This window comes from Mobula hypostoma, chromosome 7, assembly GCF_963921235.1.
Source record: "Mobula hypostoma chromosome 7, sMobHyp1.1, whole genome shotgun sequence".
Classification (NCBI taxonomy): domain Eukaryota; kingdom Metazoa; phylum Chordata; class Chondrichthyes; order Myliobatiformes; family Myliobatidae; genus Mobula; species Mobula hypostoma.
In genome coordinates this window covers 171245541-171267045 of record NC_086103.1, presented here as the reverse complement: position 1 = coordinate 171267045, position 21505 = coordinate 171245541, and the positions used below count along the sequence as shown (strand labels likewise).

At 39.2% G+C, this 21505-nt stretch overlaps 1 protein-coding gene across 2 annotated transcripts in view; it reads left to right on the top strand.

Moving 5' to 3' along the window:
* LOC134349755 (interleukin-13 receptor subunit alpha-2-like) overlaps window positions 1–21505 on the top strand; it is a 98685-nt gene that overhangs the window by 69180 nt on the left and 8000 nt on the right. For both annotated transcript variants that reach the window (XM_063054571.1, XM_063054570.1), the window contains 4 exons: window positions 81–220; window positions 13220–13358; window positions 15819–15912; window positions 18436–18520. In XM_063054571.1, coding sequence (XP_062910641.1) covers window positions 81–220; window positions 13220–13358; window positions 15819–15912; window positions 18436–18520 — 458 coding nt within the window. The remainder of the gene's footprint in view (window positions 1–80; window positions 221–13219; window positions 13359–15818; window positions 15913–18435; window positions 18521–21505) is intronic.

The following is a 21505-nucleotide window of genomic DNA, read 5'->3' as shown; positions in this document are numbered from 1 at the left end:
TGAAACATCCATCTTTGAGTTGCTGATTGCAAAATATGTGTAAGTGATTAGAAATTTGTTTTTGTGTTGTTGATTTTCAGAGAAGTACAATCCACCGCACAATGTTAAGATCTTTCCAAATCTGACTGTAACGTGGGACAAGCCTGCAGGCTATAATATCAACGATGATTGCTTCGGATATCAACTGCAACTCACAGAATTGGATGGGAATAACATTAAGGTAAGGTAAATGTAAGCACAAATCAGGAGCAGGAGTAGGCCATTCAGCCCTTCAGGTCTTCTCAACTATTGAATAAAGTCATGGATGATCTGACTGTAACATCAGCTCCACCTTCTTTAGCCAGAGGGTGGTAAATCCGTGGAATTGCCACGGATGGCTAAGGGGGTCAAGTCATTGAATACAGTGGAATGCAAAAGTTTGGGCACCCCGGTCAAAATTTCTGTTACTCTGAATAGCTAAGTGAGTAAAAGATGACCTGATTTTCAAAAGACATAAAGTTAAAGATGAAACATTTCTTTAATATTTTAACAAAGATTACCTTTTTTTTATTTCCATCTTTTACAGTTTCAAAATAATAAAAAAAGAGAAGGGCCCGAAGCAAAGGTTTGGGCACCCTGCACGGTCAGTACTTAGTAACACTCCCTTTGGCAAGTATCACAGCTTGTAAGTGCTTTTTGCAGCCAGCTAAGAGTCTTTCAATTCTTGTTTGGGGGATTTTCGCCTATTTGTCCTTGCAAAAGGCTTCTAGTTCTGTGGGATTCTAGGGCCATCTTGCATGCATTGCTCTTTTAATTTTCAATGATGTTTAGGTCGGAGGACTATGAGGGCCATGGCAAAACCTTCAGCCTGCGCCTCTTGAGGTAGTCCATTGTGGATTTTGAGGTGTGTTTAGGATCATTATCCTGTTGTAGAAGCCATCCTCTTTTCATCTTCAGCTTTTTTTTTTCACAGACTATGTGATGTCTGCTTCTAGAATTTGCTGGTATATAATTGAAGTCATTCTTCCCTCTACCAGTGAAATGTTCCCTGTGCCACTGACTACAACATAAGCCCAAAGCGTGTTCGTTCCATCCCCGTGCTTACCAGTTGGAGAGGGGTTCTTTTGAAATTCTGCACCCTTTTTTCTCCAAACATACCATTGCTCATTGCGGCCAAAAAGTACTATTTTAACTTCATCAGTCCACAGGACTTATTTCCAATATGCATCAGGCTTGTTTAGATGTTCCTTCGCAAACCTCTGACGCTGAATTTTGGCCGCAATGAGCAAAGGTATGTTTGGAGAAAAAAGGGTGCAGAATTTCATGAAAAGAACCCCTCTCCAACTGTTAAGCATGGAGGTGGATTGATTATGCTTTGGGCTTGTGTTGCAGCCAGTAGCACAGGGTTTCTGTGGTAGAGGGAAGAATGAATTCAATTAAATACCAACAAATTCTGGAAGCAAACAACACACCATCTGTAAAAAAGCTGAAGATGAAAAGAGGATGGCTTCTACAACAGGATAATGATCCTAAACACACCTCAAAATCCACAATGAACTACCTCAGGAGGCGCAAGCTGAAGGTTTTGCCATGGCGCTAAAAGTCCCCCGACCTAAACATTATCGTGAATCTGTGCATGGACCTCAAAAGAGCAGTGCATGCAAGACAGCCCAAGAATCTCACAGAACTAGAAGCCTTTTGCAAGGAAGAATGAGCGAAAATCCCCCAAACAAGAATTGAAATACTCCTAGCTGGCTACAAAAAGCATTTTCAAGCTGTGATACTTGCCAAAGCGGGTGTTACTAAGTACTGACCATGCAGGGTGCCCAAACTTTTGATTTGGGCCCTTTTCCTTTTTTGTTATTTTGAAACTTTAAAAGATGGAAATAAAAAAGTAATCTTGCTTAAAATATTAAAGAACTGTGTCGTCTTTAACTTTATGCCTTTTGGAAATCAGGTCATCTTTTACTCGCTTAGCTATTCACAGTTACAGAAATTTTGACCGGGGTGCCCAAACTTTTGCATGCCACTGTATATTTAAAGCTGAGGTTGATACATTATTGATTAGTGAGGGTGTCAAAGATTATGGGGAGAAGGTAGGATAATGATGATATATCAGCCTTGATTTAAGAGGGATAATGAATCAGCCATGATCAAATGGCAGAGCAGACTTAATGAGCTGAATGGCCTAATTCTGCTCCCGTGTCTTTTAGTCTTGTGGTCTTCCCAACAATCCACAATACCACTTCAACCTTTTGTTATGAAGTGTCTATTTACCTTATTGGAAAAGAAACCATATTTCACAATTAAGAATATGAAACGTTAAATTAAAAGGCAGAAAAACATGACCTTGCAAACTCTAAGGATTGCTTTGCTTTGTTCTTGATATTCCACCTTAGTTTCAATCTTAAACAGTGATTAGTAGAGAACTGAGGTTTGCAGTAGAACAAAAGGACCTGTGAATGCAGGTCCATAGGTCCATGAAAGTGGCAACGCAGGTATATAGGGTCATAAAGAGAGCTTTCAGCACATTGCCCTTCATAAATCAAGGCACAGAGTACAAAAGTTGGGATGTTGTACAACTTCAACATAAGATGTTGGTGCGGCTGAATTTGGAGTAATGTTTGATGGTCTACCTATAGGAAAAATATCAATAAGATTAAAAGAGTGCAGAGAAACATTTTATAAGGAAAGATTGAATAGGTTAGAAATTTATTCCCTGTAGCACAGAGAATGGGGAGAGCTCTTAGAGGGATACAGAATTATGGGGGGTATAGCTAGGGTGAATGTATGCAGGATTTTTTCCACTGAGGTTGGGTGAGACTGGAAATAAAAGTTGAAGTCATAATATTAGAGAAGTAGAGCTATAAGAGAAGCTTGGATAGGTACATGGATGAGAAGATATGGTCAAGGTGCATGTAGACATGTCTAGGTGGGCTAGAGAGCCTGTTTCTGTGCTGTAGTTTTCTATGTAACTATAGTACCAAATTTTTACATTCCAGACAATCTAGAGCCTGGAGGTAAAGAAACCATCCATTAGACACAATTGGTCAACACTGATCTCTCTATCCATTTCCAAGGCTCCTCTCTCCTTATTTCATACCATTCTCAATATATCAGCAATGTATTCTTTTATACATAAAGCATAGGTCCATAAGAAAAATGAATATCAGTCAAGAATATGGCCTATGATTCGACATAGAACATAGAATAGTACAGCACAGTACAGGCCCTTCGGCCCACAATGTTGTGCCGACCCTTAAACCTCCCACCTTAAATTCCTCTATATACCTGTCTAGTAGTCTCTTAAATTTCACTAGTGTATCTGCCTCCACCACTGACTCAGGCAGTGCATTCCACGCACCAACCACTCTCTGAGTAAAAAACCTTCCTCTCATATCCCCCTTGAAATTCCCACCCCTTACCTTAAAGCCATGTCCTCTTGTACTGAGCAGTGGTGCCCTGGTGAAGAGGCACTGGCTGTCCACTCTACCTATTCCTCTTAATATCTTGTACACCTCTATCATGTCTCCTCTCATCCTCCTGCTCTCCAAAGAGTAAAGCCCTAGCTCCCTTAATCTCTGATCATAATGCATACTCTCTAAACTGGGCAGCATCCTGTTAAATCTCCTCTGTACCCTTTCCAATGCTTCCACATCCTTTCTATAGTGAGGCAACCAGAACTGGACACAGTACTCCAAGTGTGGCCTAACCAGAGTTTTATAGAGCTGCATTGTTACACCGTGACTCTTAAACTCTATCCCTCGACTTATGAAAGCTAACACCCCATAAGCCTTCTTGACTACCCTATCTACCTGTGAGGCAACTTTCAGGGATCTGTGGACATATACCCCCAGATCCCTCTGCTCCTCCACACTACCAAGTATCCTGCCATTTACTTTGTACTCTGCCTTGGAGTTTGTCCCTCCAAAGTGTACCACCTCACACTTCTCTGGGTTGAACTACACCTGCCACTTCTCAGTCCACTTCTGCATCCTATCAATGTCTCTCTGCAATCTTTGACAATCCTCTACACTATCCACTACACCACCAAACTTTATGTCATCTGCAAACTTGCCAACCCACCCTTCTACCCCCACATCCAGGTCGTCAATAAAAATCACGACCTCACAATCTGCCTCACAAAATCTAGTCATCTTCTGCTGATTAGACCTTAGTTAGCATGGACTGGTTGGGCTGAATAGACTTTATTTTTGCTGTATTGCTCTGTGGCTCCGTGATTCAAATAAGTATACCTTTGTTCTAAAATTATTCTCCCAGCTCTAGATTTCCTCAATAGGATAAATAAAAACAATTTCAGCATCTACCCCTTCAAGCCCTCCAAAATATTTGTATCAATAAGATTGCCTCTTATTCTAAAGTCCAAGAAATATTGAATCATTTTACTTTAACTTTCCTCAAAAGACAAAAATCCTCCTCCTTACAAACTGTTTAGTAAGCTTTCTTTGCAGTGCCTTTTTCAAGTAGAGGACAAAATTATATGCTTATTGATGCTCTATAGTCGTGGCAGAATCTTTCTCCTTTAACATACCATCCAAGTTCAATCGAGGGTGACTTTCCATTTATTATCCTAAATACTTTTTTTTATTATTGCATGTTAGCTTTTGTTTCTCGTACACCCAGATCTCCCTGACCACTAACATATAATAGACTCTCTCCGTTCCAGTAGGGTCTTGGCCCGAAACGTCAGCTATCTATTCATTTCCACAGATGCTGTCTTACCTGCTAAGTTCTTCCAGCATTTTATGTGTGTTGCTTTGGATTTTTAGCATCTGCAGACTTTCTCACGTTCAGGATAAACCTGCTTTCTGTATTCATTCTATAACAGTGGATAACCACACACTCAAGTCCACCTACTAGTTTCTGTCATGCCTCAGTCTGACCACCTGGCCCTCCAGGCTGCCCTGATTATTAGTTAATTGGTTCAGCTGCATTTTGTTTTAGTTATCAGTGCACTTATGCTTTTTGTTTGTTGAATTAAGGTCCCACTGTTCTGTTTGTCTTTGTTCACCCTTGAGTTTACTTCCCTATGTGTACTGATTCTCAAGTCCTAGCCTGTTATAATGGGCTGTTTTGATCAGACCCAACATTATGAATGTCCAGGAGATATAGTAATAAGCACACAAGTACAACAAAGTAACTTAAGCTTTCTTTATCATAAAATAGAGAGCACAAATAAACTACACACAATACTAAGGAGCAAGTCACAAAGATTTCAGGGCTCACGATTCTTAGTCGCCACTTAATTGTTGCTATTGTCAGGGGAACTCCGAATTCTGACTCAGTAGTGAATTTACCCTGAGTCCGAAACATTGGTCGCGATTTCCGGTCTAAGTGAAGTCCAAAGAACTGAGCAAAAGGTATCCCAATTAGTATGAGTTCCACAAGTTAGAGAGACACTTACACAGACACTTTGATCTTTTGTTCTCATACCATTAACTCAAACAGCTCATGTGTTCATTAACAGTGTTCAATGTACCCTTATAAATCAATTAGACACTTTAATGTTCACTCTTTATCCACCAATCCACTGATGTTTTTGAACTTACCATTCTTTTAGTTACAAAAGAATATTAATATTATATAGAAGTGACAAGCTGGAATCCAAAAAGACTCCATCAAGCCAATTTGACATACTCAGACAGAATCCATCAACCTCGCTCTCAAAGTGACCAGCAGACATTTTGTCATTAACAGACATCCTCATGTTAATGGGGCCTGAGGCTAAGAAAGAATCCAGCTGCTGTCAACAAACATTAGACATTAACAGACCTACAGTGTTTACTTTGTACAGGCATGGCACATGCTGTGAGTTCACAATGAGTTAAACTGTCATTTTGAACTTTTCAGACATTTATCGAATATTTTAAAAAAATTAATAGAATACAATTGTGATCTCTACAAACCAATCGCCAAGTAGAGATTCTTTCAATTGCATGCTTATTTCTGGTCTCCTTTTAGTTGGATCCATTTGGTCAAAGTCTGTCCTGGTAGTCCACTGGTTAAAGATACAGAACTTCACCATAACAACCCCAGATCAAATCCAGCCTGGCAACCTCTCCTGTTGCAAGGTTAAATGCTCACCTATGCTGTCTGACTCAACTACCCATTCCCATTCTGACATGTCTATCCATGGCCTCCTTTGAGGCCACATTCAGGTTGGAGGAACAACACCTTATATTCTGTCTGGGTAGCCTCCAACCTGATAGCATGAACATTGACTTCTCTACTTTCTGTTAATGCCCCTCCTCCCCTTCTTACCCCATCACTTATTTATTTATTATTTTTTCCTTTCTCTCTCTCTCTTTTCTCTCTCTGTCCCTCTCACAATAACTCCTTGCCTGTGTCACGTGTCCAGTAACAATGAATACAGAATTGAGTCAGGTTTTATAAACAAACATAAACATTTATTAAACTCTGCTCAACAATAGCGAAAAATATTCAAACAACTAACTTAACCGAAAGTTATCTGCTATACGGCAACTTTGGAACAGTTCTTAAAGTGGTAAATTCGAACACAGTCTTAACGTGGTAAATTCGTAAGTCCAAGTGAATTATACAGTCAGTAAGGAGAGGCCTCACTGGAAATGGATTTCTTCAAAGATGTAACGTTACTGCTGAACCCGTCCAAAGGATTCACGATGAAGGAAATAAAACGGCTTAAAGGAACTGACCTTTTTCTGGCGAGTGAACACCGCACAAACCTTCCTGATCTTGCAGGGGTTATTTTGGATGCAGGCCACTATTCCTGAATGAAGATTCAATAAGGTCGATCCTTTATAAAACCGCCAAACAACACCAACTTTACTCAATCCTTCGGGTTCCCGTACTTTGGTAAGGTCTTCACTCTCCAATACTAGACTGTAAAGGTAAATCAAAGGTGCAGTGCCCAAAAACTGGCAGCGATTGGTGAAACTGCTGGCACAACAAATTGTACCTTACAAGTAAAACTCCACTTTAAGACGAAACTGTGTCATGAGATGAATATGCAGCATAACGGAGTAACTGATGAATTAAACAATGAATTAACTGTGTGACAACAGGAATTTCCCCTTTAAATACCTGTTGGGAAGATGTCATCACGTGACCTCACACTGGCAGGAAAATTACATCACCCCACCATCACAAGACCATCATATCATGCTCACAAGATATTCAATTCCATCATGGTCATAGACAGTTGCAAGATGCCCATGAGGTATGTAACACCTCCCTCCAAAAACAGAAAATTTTGCTCTTTTAGGAGCCAAAATTTTAACAGGTATTACAAAAAAGAACACAAATGTATAAAATCTACAACATACACAATATGCACAGTGTTATCATACAGCACCTTAGAAGCTAATATACTGTAGGAGTGTTACAAATGTTAAAATAACACTCCATAAAAAGATTACATTGTACATTCAACATCTAGATAGACAGTCAGTAATCACATTATCTTTACCTTTAATAGGAGTTATCAAAATATTATACTCCTGTAATATCAAACTCCAATTGAGTAACCTTCTATTTTTGTTTCTCATCTTATTCAGAAATACTAACGGATTATGATCGGTGTAAACTATGAGTGGTTTCTGAGTTGTACCAACATACACATCAAAATGTTGTAAAGCCAAAACAAGAGATAATAATTCCTTTTCTATGGTTGAATAATTTCTTTGATGCTCATTAAATTTTTTAGAAAAGTAAGCTACTGGACAATCAACCTCATTACCATCAACCCTTTGGAGTAACACTGCTCCTGCAGCCTCATCACTGGCATCTACAGCTAATGAAAATGATTTTTCAAAGTCAGGTGACCTGAGCACAGGTTTGTGACATAGCATAGTTTTCAATTTAACAAATGCCTCCTGACAAGGCTCTGTCCAAAGAAACTTTTCACTTTTCTTCAAGAGATTAGTTAATGGAAGGGCAATGTTAGCAAAATTCATACAAAATTTACGGTAATATCCTACCATCCCCAAAAATCTTCTGAGAGTCTTTTTACTAGTTGGAATGGGTACCTCTAAAATTGCCCGAACTTTTGCCTGAATAGGAGCTAACTTACCTTGACCCACAACATAACCGAGATAAGTCACAATGGCATGACCAAGTACACTGTTAGCTAAGTTAATGGTTAAGTTAGCTTTTGAAAGCCTTTCAAATAGATTCTCCACTGCAGTAATATGTGCTTCCCAAGTATCATTTCTTGTAACTAAATCATCAATATAGGCATCTGTATCTTTTAACCCATGAATCACAGAATTAAACATCCGCTGAAAAGTACCTGGGGCATTCTTCATCCCAAAGGGAAGAACATTATATTCATATAACCCAGATAGGGTTACAAATGCAGAAATCTCTCTCCCTCTATCCATCAATGGAACACACCAATAACCTTTTAACAAATCAATCTTTGCAAGGAACTTGGCTTTTCCAACTTTATCCACATAATCATCCACCCTAGGGATTGGATATGCATCAGATTTTGTCACAGCATTCACCTTCCTATAATCAGTACAAAAGTGAATACTTTTGTCTGGCTTAGGCACCATAACACAAGTGAACTCCAATTCGAATTAGAAGGTCTAATAATATTATTCTCTAACATATACTTAATTTCTTGTTCAGCAAGTTCACATTCCTCCATGTTCATCCGATATGGATGCTGCTTTATGGGTTTGGCATCTCCAACATCTACATCATGTGAAGATACTATGATTCTTTTAGGAACGTCTGGAAATAAATCCCAATATTTAAAAATTAACTGCTTCATCTGCTGCCTCTGCTCTGGCTGTAAATGAGCTAATTTCTCATCAATATTTTCCAGAATTGTTGAGTTTGGTAATCTGGCAGAAATAATGTTGGGTTTAAAAAGAGTTTCAGATGAATCACCCATTAAGTTCCTAGTGAGATCAGACTCATTATTATTGACCACAACAGTCATAGTAGCAGAACGTTTCTCATAATATGGTTTTATCATATTTATATGACAAAGCTGTGTTGGCTTTCTTTGATCCGGTGTTTTTATCACATAATCCCCATCATTAACTTTAGATATAATCTCATAAGGACAATGAAATTTAGCTTGAAAAGGGATCGCTTGCACCGGGAAAAGAACCAACACCTTATCTCCAGGCTTAAATGACCTCATCCTAGCTTCCTTATCATACCAAGTTTTCCTTTCCTCCTGAGCCAACTTTAAATTTTCCCTAGTTAAGCTACAAGCTTTATGTAATCTTTCTTTAAACTTTAAAACATAATCCAACAAATTTGTATGTATCTCTTTATTAATCCACTGTTCTTTTAACAAAGCTAAAGGTCCTCTAACTCTATGCCCAAATACAAGTTCAAAAGGACTAAAACCTAAGGATTCCTTCACTGACTCCCGTACTAGAAATAGAAGTAAATGTATGTCCTCATCCCAATCCTTTTCATTTTCCACACAATACATCCTAATCATGGTCTTGAGGGTAGAATGGAACCTTACCAAGGCTCCTTGTGATTCTGGATGGTATGCAGACGAGATAATCTGTTTAGCTCCCAGCTTATAAACTATCTGCTGGAACAATCCAGACATAAAGTTACTACCTTGATCAGATTGTATTTCCTTAGGCAACCCAAAGTAAATAAAAAATTTTCTAAGAGCCTTTATGACAGTTTTAGCCATTGTATTCCTGAGTGGTATTGCCTCTGGAAACCTAGATGCTGTGCACATGATGGTCAGCAAATATTGATGGGCGGTTTTGGTTTTTGGCAATGGGCCTACACAATCTACAATAATTTTGGAAAACGGTTCACCAAATGTGGGAATATGTTGTAGTGGGGTCACTGGAGGAACTTGATTAGGTTTATCCACAATTTGACAAGTATGACACATTCGGCAAAATATCGCCACATCTTAAACCAGGCCAGTAAAAATGCTTAAAAACCTTGTTCACAGTTTTCTTCACACCTTGATGGCCACCCGAGGGCATAGTATGAGCCAAAGTTAAAATCTCATTCTGATAAACTTTAGGAACTACTACCCGGTGAAGAACCTCCCATTCCTCACTTGCAGGAATTGTAGGTGTTCTCCACTTCCTCATTAATCCTCCCTTCTCAAAATAATATCCTACTGGCACCTTCTCAATTTCACTATCTGGAAGAGCTTGTTCCTTTAATTTGACTATCTCAGGGTCTCTACTCTGCTCTGCTATCATCTCCTTCCAAGATAGAGAAAAATCTTCATGGTCAGACTTACTACAAGAATTTTGGTCAAACAATGAAGGTAAGAAAGTTTCTGACACATCCTCAAAATTCAAATCCCAAGTTGAACAGTCATGGGTAACAGACCCATCCTGCACATCAATCTTTTTAGCCATAGGTCTGGTTACCACACAGGAGGAATCTGTGTTAGAATCCATCTTTGGTTCCTCAGAGATGGCCTTTATTGTCAAATGCACTTCAGGAAATCTTGTCCATCTGCTAAGTCATTCCCTAACAATAGAGAAACATCATTCACGGGTAAACTGGGTTGTAGTCCTACTTTAACAGGTCCTGTAACTAACCCTGACCTTAAATTCACTCTATGCAAATGTACAGGCATAAGGGCACTCCCAACACCTTGTATATTGTTTACCTCACTAGTGTCAGAGTGTCAGACTCATCACTAAACTTTAGAACACTGTCTAACATAAGTGACTGAGAAGCTCCAGTATCCTTAAGGATTTTTATTGCCACTGGAATGGATCCCTCTTTCAAGGATACATATCCTTCAGTTATAAAATGATCATATCCCCTCTTAACTCGGTCAGCCTCTAACAAAGCTTCAGTTGTATTTATCGAGCCTCATGGATTTACAGGTGTTTCAATATGTTGCGCACAGGCTTTAAATTTTCTGATTTAATTTCTGGTTTACCTTGACTCTCTGTGCTACTTTTCCTTTTAAGAGGAAACTTACTCTTACGGATTAAAGCATACTCATCTGCTAATTTAGCAGACTCCTGCAATGTAGCAGTGTCCCTCTCATTCAAGTATGTCCTTACTTCAACAGGATGCTCCTTTTAAACTCCTCCATTAAAATCAACTCTTTTAAGTTATTATACTCCCCATTCACATTTTTAGAGGAAACCCATCTCTCAAAACACACAGATTTATCATAGGCAAATCCCACGTGTTTTTTCCACGGATTTCTTCAAATTTCTGAATCTTTCTCTATAGGCTTCTGGAACCAGTTCATACACTTTCAGTATATGCTGCTTCACAATATCATAATCAAGTGCTTACTCAGCAGTTAAAGCTGTATAAACTTGTTTCACATTACCTTTAATTACACTTTGTAACATCACTGGCTATTTATTTTTTGGCCACTCTGAAATCAGAGCTACAATTTCAAAATGTTGAAAATATTTGTCCACTTCTGCCTCATTAAATGGAGCAGCCAATATAACTTCCCGATTAGCAACAAACTGTTTCCTAGAACCAGAAGCCTGAGTCTCGGACCTTAACTGCTCTAACGCTAGCTCAAATTGCCTCTGTTTATTTGCAGCTTCTAAACGACGTCGTTCCAAGTCAGCTCCTATTTGTTTCTGTTTTAACTCAGCTTCTACTCTAAGCTTTTCTAATGCTACCTGTTCCAGGTGTAACTGGATCGCTGCTTTACTTACAAGGGAACCTATCTAACTCCGCTTCATCAAAAACTCCTGAATTTATGTAGTGTTCCGTGATTTTCCTCTGAATTACCAGCTTAGTTGGAGCCATCGATATTCCTTTAAGGTCTAACCTTCTAGCAATCTCTACTACATCACCCTTTTTTGCTTTCACTAATCCTGCCAGGTCAGTCAATGCCATAAAGTCTTCAATATTCATTGCTGCTGAACACCACCCACAGACCAATCAAACAAAAGAATTGGGTATTTGCCTTTTCCAAATCAGATTGATAATTAAACAAGCACTTAATCTCAAAATCAGAACATATCGCAGACAAACCCCCAATTTTGTCACGTGTCTAGAAACAATGAATATAGAATTGAGTCAGGTTTTATAAACAAACATAGACATTTATTAAACTCTGCTCAACAATAGCGAGAAGTATTCAAACATCTAACTTAACCAGAACTCTGGAACAGTTCTTAAAGTGGTAAATTCGAACACAGTCTTAAAGTGGTAAATTTGAAAGTCCAAGTGATTTATACAGTCAGTAAAGAGAGACTTCTCTGGAAACGGATTTCTTCGAAGACATGACGTTACTGCTGATCCTGTCCAAAGGATTCATGACGAAGGAAATAAAACTGTTTAAAGGAACTGACCTTTTTCTGGCAAGTGAACACTGCACAAACCTTCCTGATCTTGCAGGGGTTATCTCAGATGCAGGCCACTATTCCTGAATGAAGATTCAATAAGGTCGATTCTTCGGTTTTCCATACTTTGGTGAGGTCTTCACTTTCCAATACTAGACTGTAAAGGTAAATCAAAGGTGCAACACACAAAAACTGGCAGCGATTGGCGAAACTGCCGGCACAACAATTTTTACCTTACAATAGAAAGTAAAACAACACTTTAAAACAAAAGTGCATCATGAGACGAATACGCAGCATAACGGAGTAACTGACGAATTAAACAATGAATCAACTGTGTGACAACAGGGGTTTCCCCTTCAAATACCTGTTGGGAAGATGTCATCACGTGACCTCACTCTGGCAGGAAAATTGCATCACCCCACCATCACAAGACCATTACAACATGCTCACAAGATACTCAATTCAATCATGGTCATAAGACAGTCGCAAGATACCCACGAGGTATGTAACATCTGCTCTCCATTTTCCTCTGGTGCTCCCCTCCCCCTTTCTTTCTCCCCAGGCCTCCTGTCCCATGATCCTTTCCCATCTCCAGCCTTGTATCCCTTTTTGCCAATCAACTTCCCAGCTCTTAGCTTTACCTCTCCCCCTCCTGTCTTCTCCTATCATTTCGGATCTCCCCCCCCCCCACTTTCAAATCTCTTACTATCTCTTCTTTCAGTTAGTCCTGACGAAGGGTCCCAACCTGAAACGTGGACTATGCTTCTTCCTATGGATGCTGTCTGGCCTGCTGCATTCCACCAGCATTTTGTGTGTGTTACTTCAATTTCCAGCATCTGCAGATTTCCTCTTGTTTACAAATTCATATGTTGGCACATCTTGCCTGGTAGGGATATCGTATCTTGTATGTTTCAGTACTCAAAATCATGCAAATAATTATTTTCTTTTCTTTTCAGGTGCTCCATGTGAAAGGTGAAACCAAACGTATTCTAAATACCAATTTAGCAAAACGTTACTCAGTGAAAGTGCGAACAAAGATGGAGGTCTGCTTGGAGACCAAGTATTGGAGTGAATGGAGTGTCGAAGCATTTATTGGTAAGGCTTCTAAGTGTTGTCTTCAACTACTGCCCATCATGATTTCCAATTCAAAATCAAGTTTATCAATACTGTTATGTGTCATGATATATGTTGTTTTGCAGCAGTACAAAATAATACATAAAATATACCATAAATAAAAAATGTACATTAAGAAAAACAAAATGAAGAAGTGACCTTCCTTCACTTCTTCATTCAGTAACTATCATTTGGTGATACTGAATTCCCACCAATAAAGCCAAAGAGTTTGTGGAGTAATCTTTAATGATTCATGTTTCAGATAGCTAGTAAAACAAACTGAAAAAGGAGCTTGCCCAAATTACAAGAAGCATTGTTGCTCTGCTTAGAAAACAAAGGTTTCAGACTGAATCCTTCTATGTTTTGGTGTCATCAGATGCTGCACCATCTCATTGGGGAGCAGTAACTGTGATAGGGCATAAGAGACCAGTTCTAAATGTGAACAGTACAGTCTCAGTGACAACAGCTGCAAATTATCCTTTGTGTGTGTGTTGGAGACCTGAGGAAAATCAGGATGGCGTGGTAGAGTAGTGGTTAGCACAATGCTTAACAATACAGACAATCCAGGTTCAATTTCCGCCGCTGCCTGTAAGGACTTTGTACCTTCTCCCCGTGACCACATGGTTGTCCTCTAGGTGCTCTGGTTTCGTCCCACAGTCTAAAGATGTACCTGTCGGGAGGTTAATTGCTCTTTGTCAATTATCCCGTGGTTAGGCTAGGGTTAAATCGGGTTTCTGGGTGGCATGCCTCAAAGAGCCAAAAGGGCTTTCTCCATGCTGTATCTCAATAAATAAAGATAAAACTACAGATTCAGCTGTCTGGCAGAAGGTTGGAATGGGGAGATAATAGCATCTTGACAAAACAGAGAACCATTCAGCTTATTCTTCTGGGACGTTCTATGAAAGAGCTGTTCATTTAGTCGTACACCTCCATCAGCAGTTTTTAATTTTAAATGACATTGGTGAGACTTGTTTGACAGAATGGATACAAGGATGTTGCCTGGACTTGAGAACCTGAGTTATAGGGAAAGATTGAACAGGTTTGGACTTTATTTCCTGGAGGGTAGGAGAATGAGGGAATATCTCCTAGTTAGAAGGGAGTGGTGTTGGTGATAGGCAGGTGGGTGAAGGGAGAGTGGGACTAGCATCAGAAGCTAGAAGCTGATAGGTGAAAATGACAATGGCTTCAAGATGATGGAATCCAATAGAAGAGGAAATGGAGCTTTGAGTTAAGGAAGTGGGTAGAGTGGGGTGGGAACCACTGGGAGGAGTGTGTGGGTGATGACCTAAATTTTAGCTAACAGTCTTGAAGGAGGTTCAAAAGCAAGAGAAAGTCTTTTTTTTTTAAAAAAAAGATTATGTTTATTTTGGAATCAGAATCAGAATCACATGTCACACGGAGATCAAACCATACAGTGAATTTACCATTTGCATCAAATCAAATCAGTGTGGACTGAGCTGGGCAGCCCACAAGTGTCGCCATGCCTCTGGTGGTGCTAACATTGCATGCTCACAACTCACTAACCCTAACCATACGTCTTTGGAATGTGGAGGAAACCGGATCACCCGAGAGGAAACCCACGCAGTCATGGGGAGAGCATACAAACTCCTTGCAGACAGTCATGGGAATTAAATCCTGATCTTATAGCCAGTGCTGTAAAGTGATCACTGTGCTACCATGGACACCTAGGTTTTGTTATTCAGAAAAGAGAATCAAGTAATGATAATCAAATGAACCTCAGGGTAGTATCTGGTGATATATACAGCACGTACTTGGACAATAAATTTACTTGAACTTTGAACGTAAGTCCAGTTGGCTTTTATGTGCCAAATAATGAGGTCTAGTTGCAGTATGCATCCCTCTTCCTGAACCCACAATAAATTAAGCCCACATGAATCTTCTCTCTTGAAATTTTTCTCAAAGACTCAATGTGCTCCAAAAGAAATCAAACAGGGCCATGCTTGGTTTGGATATTCATTGTCCAACTAAACAAAAATTGCACTGTTGTGGCAATGGATTTAGAACAAGTTTGAGACCTGCAAAAGAATCTTAACCAATTTGGCATTTTTTGTAAAATTCGTGAATATTCGCTGCTTATGATATTGGTCTTTTTGTCACTTATTAAACCATTGGATTGGCTGAGAGTAATGCAATTGAGTCTTAGTTATTTGAGAATTCTCTGCAAGAGTGCTGTTAGCATTGTACTTGTCTCTTTGTAGCAACTTTTTTCTGAACTTTCTTTTGCACATTGGTTGTTTGTCCATCTTTGTGTGTAGTTTTCCATTTGATTCTATCATGTTTCTTCACACCTACTGTGAACATCTGCAAGAAAATTAATGTCAGGGTAGTATTTGGTGACATTTACGTACTTTGATAATAAGTTTACTTTGAACTTAGTCAAGAAATATTCTTCATGACTTAAAATCATTTGTTTGTTTGCAGAACCCAAGGAGTTACTTAATGGACGGGTTGTGGCAATTGTATTGCTTATGACTGCTGTAATGACAATACTGCTTATGAGCTTAATTTTCCGAAGGTAATTTCATGACCAAAATATTTATTGCAAGTATTATTGCAAGTACTTCCTGGTGTATGGACCCATGCCTATCCTGACAAATTCTCACTGTGATTCCTTTCCTGAGATTCTGGCACAAATTCAATACAAAGCTGGCAAGATACAATCTGCACCCAAGAATCATCTTGCCAATCTTCCTTCAAAATTGTGCCAGCAGATACAAATTTAATGGCCACTTTATTAGGTGCAGGAGGTGGGTAATAAAGTGGCCATTGAGAGTAATTTCATGATTTTAGAGACATTCATGCAGAGGAGAATAAGGCAGGCACACAAGGATAAGGGTCCCAATGCAGGAACGTGGGATTAGTATAGAGTGGCTCAAAAATCAGCATGAACTTGGTGGGCTGAAGGGACTGTTTCTGTGCTGTACAATGAGAAAGGATTACCAGCCCTCCAAGTTCAACAGGGAAGCTCAAAGAATTAGGTGAACCTGCATAATTGGCAAAATAAACTTATAAGATTATTTAGCCTCTAAATAACTTGTACAGCCCCACTTATTTTTTGAGCTTAGGAGGTTATTGAGAGAAAATAGTTTTTGAGGAATGTCTGACCCCAAAGGCGATTACTAACAGATTAAACATTCACCATTGCTTAAAATTTCAGGATACTGAAATCACCAAGTCTTTTAAAATTGTGGCTCCCTGAAAGCTTCCAGGATTAAGAAGCAATTTAGATATTGTAAACACTACCAAAGACATGAAGTTCCCTACCTAGTAACAGATTGTTTAATATCCTCATGAACTGGACATGAAAAATGACTTGATGGGAATTAGGGAATTCAATTTTGTGTTGTTTAATAAATCTGGCATAAAAAGCCAGTCTCAGTAACAGTAAACAGCAAACTACATTGCAATCAGAGAAATTCATTGAATTACGTCTTTTAAAAAAAAATCCGCATTCCTTGTCTGGTCTCATGTTGTTGACTCCAAACCCCTTCTTTGTTAAACAACAGTCTTTATTGTGAAGTTTACATCCAATGAATCATGATTAAATTTAAAAAAAACAAATGAATCAAATTCTTCCTCCTTGTCTCTGTTGTCCAGACCTAATTTTGTCTCATCTATTCACCTTTGCCAATTTTCTCCCATAACCTTGTATTCAGAAGGTATAGAACCCTCGTAGGGTAGAATTCTCCGGCTGCCTGTCTTTCTCTAATCCTTTGAAACAATGGCTATGAACTGGCCTTAGGTCTCAGGGACACAAGAGATTCTACAGATGCTGGAGCAACTCATGAGATGAAGGGTCTCAGCCCGAAACATTGCCTCTTTATGCCTTTCCATAGATGTTGCCTGGCCTGCTGCGTTTCTCCAGCATTTTGTCTAAATTCCCATAGGCTTCAGCATCTTCCTTCACCACAAGGTATCATCTTCTTCATCTGGACTGTTGCAAAAAGGATTACTGCAAGACAATTAAGAGTGATTGTCTGGTTGGTAATCTCACCTTAACTCCGGAGAACTGAGATCAATATGGTGGCAATGTGGGAAAGTGTGAGCCAGACTCTCCACACTCTGAAAGTAATTGTCGCTGCCCAGAGGAATGCGGTAGAAAAAGATATTGAACCATATGCAAGTTACATATTCATGGAAAAGGGTGGAAATTCCTTTAATTGAATATAGAATTCTCAAGAAAAGGGTGATCTTGACTTTACAAGATTGTATTACAAGTATGTTGGCAAGTATGGAGCTATTGTATATCTGTCCTCTAGGTTAAAAAAGAAACTGAAGGAGGACAATTTCTGTTGGGCTGCCAATTAACTACTACACCATCTTGCAAACTCAAGATCTTCTATCTAGTGGTAGACAGATACATTAGGGACATTTAAGAGATGCTGAGATAGGCACATAAATGACAGAAGAATTGAAGACTACATGGAAGGGAAGGGTTAGATTGATCTTAGAAAAGGTTGGAAGTTCGGCACAACATTGTAGGCCAAAGGGCCTGTACTGTGCTGTAATGTTCTTTGTTAGATCTCACTTTTGTAAAATAGTATATGCAAAGTAGTTTAAAATGTTGAGCAACAAACAAGATGCTAGAAGAACAGGCTGCATCTGTAGAGTGAAATAGACAGTCAACATTTCAGGTTGAGACTCCTTGTCCGGACTGAACGATAGAGGACAGATAGCCGGTATAATAGGGTGAGAAGAGAGAACGAAGGAAGATCTAGTCGTAATAGATGGATCCAGGTGAAGAGGGGTGATAGACAAGTGGAGGAGGAGAAATTAGAAATGGAGCTGGGCAGTCATAAACTGAGTTCCATCAGCATCTCACGAGGAATTCTGCAGATGCTGGAAATTCAAGCAACACACATCAAAGTTGCTGGTGAACGCAGCAGGCCAGGCAGCATCTCTAAGAAGAGGTACAGTGGACGTTTCAGGCCAAGATCCTTCATCAGCATCTCGTTTGTTGCTCCAGATGCCAGCATATGCAGTCTTTTCTACCTTCAGTTGAAAATGTGAATTGATTGATATATCTATAATTGCTTAGGTACAAAGACTTCATATTCAGACAAGTTCCTGATCCTCAGAAGAATTTCAAAGAATTGTTTGAAGAATACAATGGTGATTTTCAGGTCGGTGGACATTAATAAAATGCTTTCTATTTCTCGATTTTTTAAGAACAGGACTATCTATCTGTTAAGGACATGTTACAGCCATATAACACATTGGTATGAAAACATTTGGTGTATTAGATAACCCTGCTGACAGGAAGGATGAAATTGAACTGGAGAGGGTCCAGTGGAGGTTCATGAGAATGACCCCAGGAATGAAAGGGTTAACACGTGAGGAACGTTTGATGGTTCTGGGCCTGTATTCATTGGAGCTTAGAAGAACGGGTGGGGGCTATCTTGTTGAAACCCACCAAATATTGAAAGGCTTAGATAGAGTGGATGCAGAGAGGCTGTTTCCTATACTGGGTGAGTCTTAAGCCAGAGGGCACATCTTAAGAAAATTCAAGGACATCCCTTTAGTACAGAGAGGAGGAGGAATTTCTATAGCCTGAGGATGGAGAATCTGTGGAATTTCTTCCTTGGAAGTCTGTGGAGCCCAAATCATTGGTGTTGTATATTCCATATTTCAGTAGTATTTGTGTAATATTGTAAATATATTGTTTAAGGATTCTTTTTTGTTTAAATAATTAATTGCAGGTTATATATAAAAATAAGTGAATTGCATACATTATGATGATAGCACGTATGCAGCTTGTTTAAAGTAAACACTAAGTTCGGCTCACATTTTAGACTAATGTCTTTTAATTAGTTTGATGTTTGGTAGTTACTAAACATACCAATTGACTATATTTAAAGTGAAGGTCAATAGGTTCTTGATTATTAAAGGTGTCAAACGTTACATGAAGAAGACAGGAGAATAGGGTTCAGAGGGATAATAAATGAAAGGGCAGAGCAGACACAATGCACGGAATGGCCTAATTATGCTCTGATTTCTTATGGTCTTCAAAAGAGATTTATTAGAATGTTACCAGGGCTGAAGGGATTAGTTATAAGAGAAGGTTGGACAGGATATGACTTTTTTCCTTGGACCATAGGAGACTAAGAGGTGATCTCATAGAGGTGTATAAAATCATGAGAGGCATACAGTACTCTCTCAAATTCTTATGCACATACAGTGCTATAAAAAGTATTCACCCCACTTGGAATTTTTCAAGATCTACAACTTTGAATCACAATGGATTAAATTTGACTTTATTGGTACCGATCAACAGAAGACTCTTGTGTGTCATAATGGAAACAAATTTCTCCAAATTGGTCTGAATGTTTACAATTTTTTTTTAAAAGAAGTGATTGCATAGTTACTCGTCCCTTCAAGTCTGTATTTAATAGATGCACTTTGGCAGCAATTTGTAGCCTTAAGTTTGTGTGGAAAGATCTCTATCAGCTTTGTACATCTGGACACTGCAATTATTTCTCATTCTTCTTTACAAAATTGCTCAAGCTCTGTCAGATTGCATTGGGATCGTGAATGATCAGCTCTTTTCAAGTCCAGCCACAAATTCTCAGTTCGATTGAGATCTAGACTCTGACTTGGCCACTCCAGGACATTAATTTTGTCGTTTTTAATCCAATTTGGTGTAGCTTTGGCATTATACTTAGGGTTATTGTCTTGCTGGAAAACTAAGTCACACTCTCCTGCTAAGTCACAGTTCTCTGATGGACAGCATCAGGTTTTCCTCCAGGATTTCCCTGTATTTTGCTGCATTCATTTTACCCTCTACCTTCACAACCTTCCAAGGTCTGCTTACGCCAAACATTGATTTTAGTCTGATGGCCAAAAAACTCAATTTTGGTTTCATCAGACCATAGAACCTTTTCACGTGCCTTCTGGCAAACTCTAGCCAAGATTTAGGTATCGAGGAGATGTCAGGGGTAAGTTTTTTTACACAGAGAGTGGTGAGTGCATGGAATAGGCTGCTGGCGATGGTGGTGGAGGCAGATGCAATAGGGTCTTTTAAGAGGCTCCTGGATAGGAGCTTAGAAAAATAGAGGGCTATGGGTAACCCGAGGTAATTTCTAAAGTAAGTACATGTTTGGCACAGCCTTGTGGGCTGAAGGGCCTGTATTTTGCTGTAGGTTTTCGATGTTTCTATTTCTTTTTTTTTATTATTATTTATTTATTTTTATTGAAGGAATGACACAATACAGAATATATGATGGATTACATTTTCCTCCATTTTGCTTTAGTATCGTACCCCCAAAACAAACCTCCCCCCCCCACCCGCCCTCCCTGAACATATCATGGCAGCTAATATATCTGCAACACAACAATTCACAAATACAAGTACGGATATTTCACAACCGTACCCCCACACTACTTCAATACGACAGCTCATACACATCTGCAACATGTCAGATGATCCAAAATACACTCATATTTACAATTCATCAACCACCCTGTGAGGTAAATTATAAGTGTGTTAAATGGGAGGCAACTTCCTAAGTATAATCAAATGCCCTCAACTAGTAGGTAATTCCTTAAGACTCCCAAATATGATAAGAAAGGTCCCCATTTCGAATAGAACTTTTTCACAGACCCCCTCAAAGTGAATTTAATCTTTTCTAATTTCAGAAAAAACATTACATCTTCTAACCAAGCAGCAGCAGTTGGGGGAGTGGCAGATTTCCAAACCAGCAAAATTCTCCTACGGGCCAATAGCGATGTAAATGCAATGATATCCGACTGGCTTGCATTTAAACCCAAATCATCATCTGCCACACCAAATACAGCTATAAGCGGGCAAGGTCTCAGTGATACCCCCAAAACCTGACTGATAATTTTAAAAACCAGTGCCCAATAGTCATCAAGCCGAGGGCATGACCAAAATGCATGTATTAAACCAGCCGGAGAGAAGGAACACCTGTCACAGCCAGCGTCTGTCCCAGGGTATATGTCTGCCAGTCTGGCTTTACTTAAATGTACCCTGTGTAAAACTTTGAATTGTATGAGCCCCAGTCTAGCACATGATGATGAGAAATGAACCCTATTCAATACTTTTGCCCAATATTCTTCCGCAAGGTCCATACCGAGGTCGTCCTCCCACC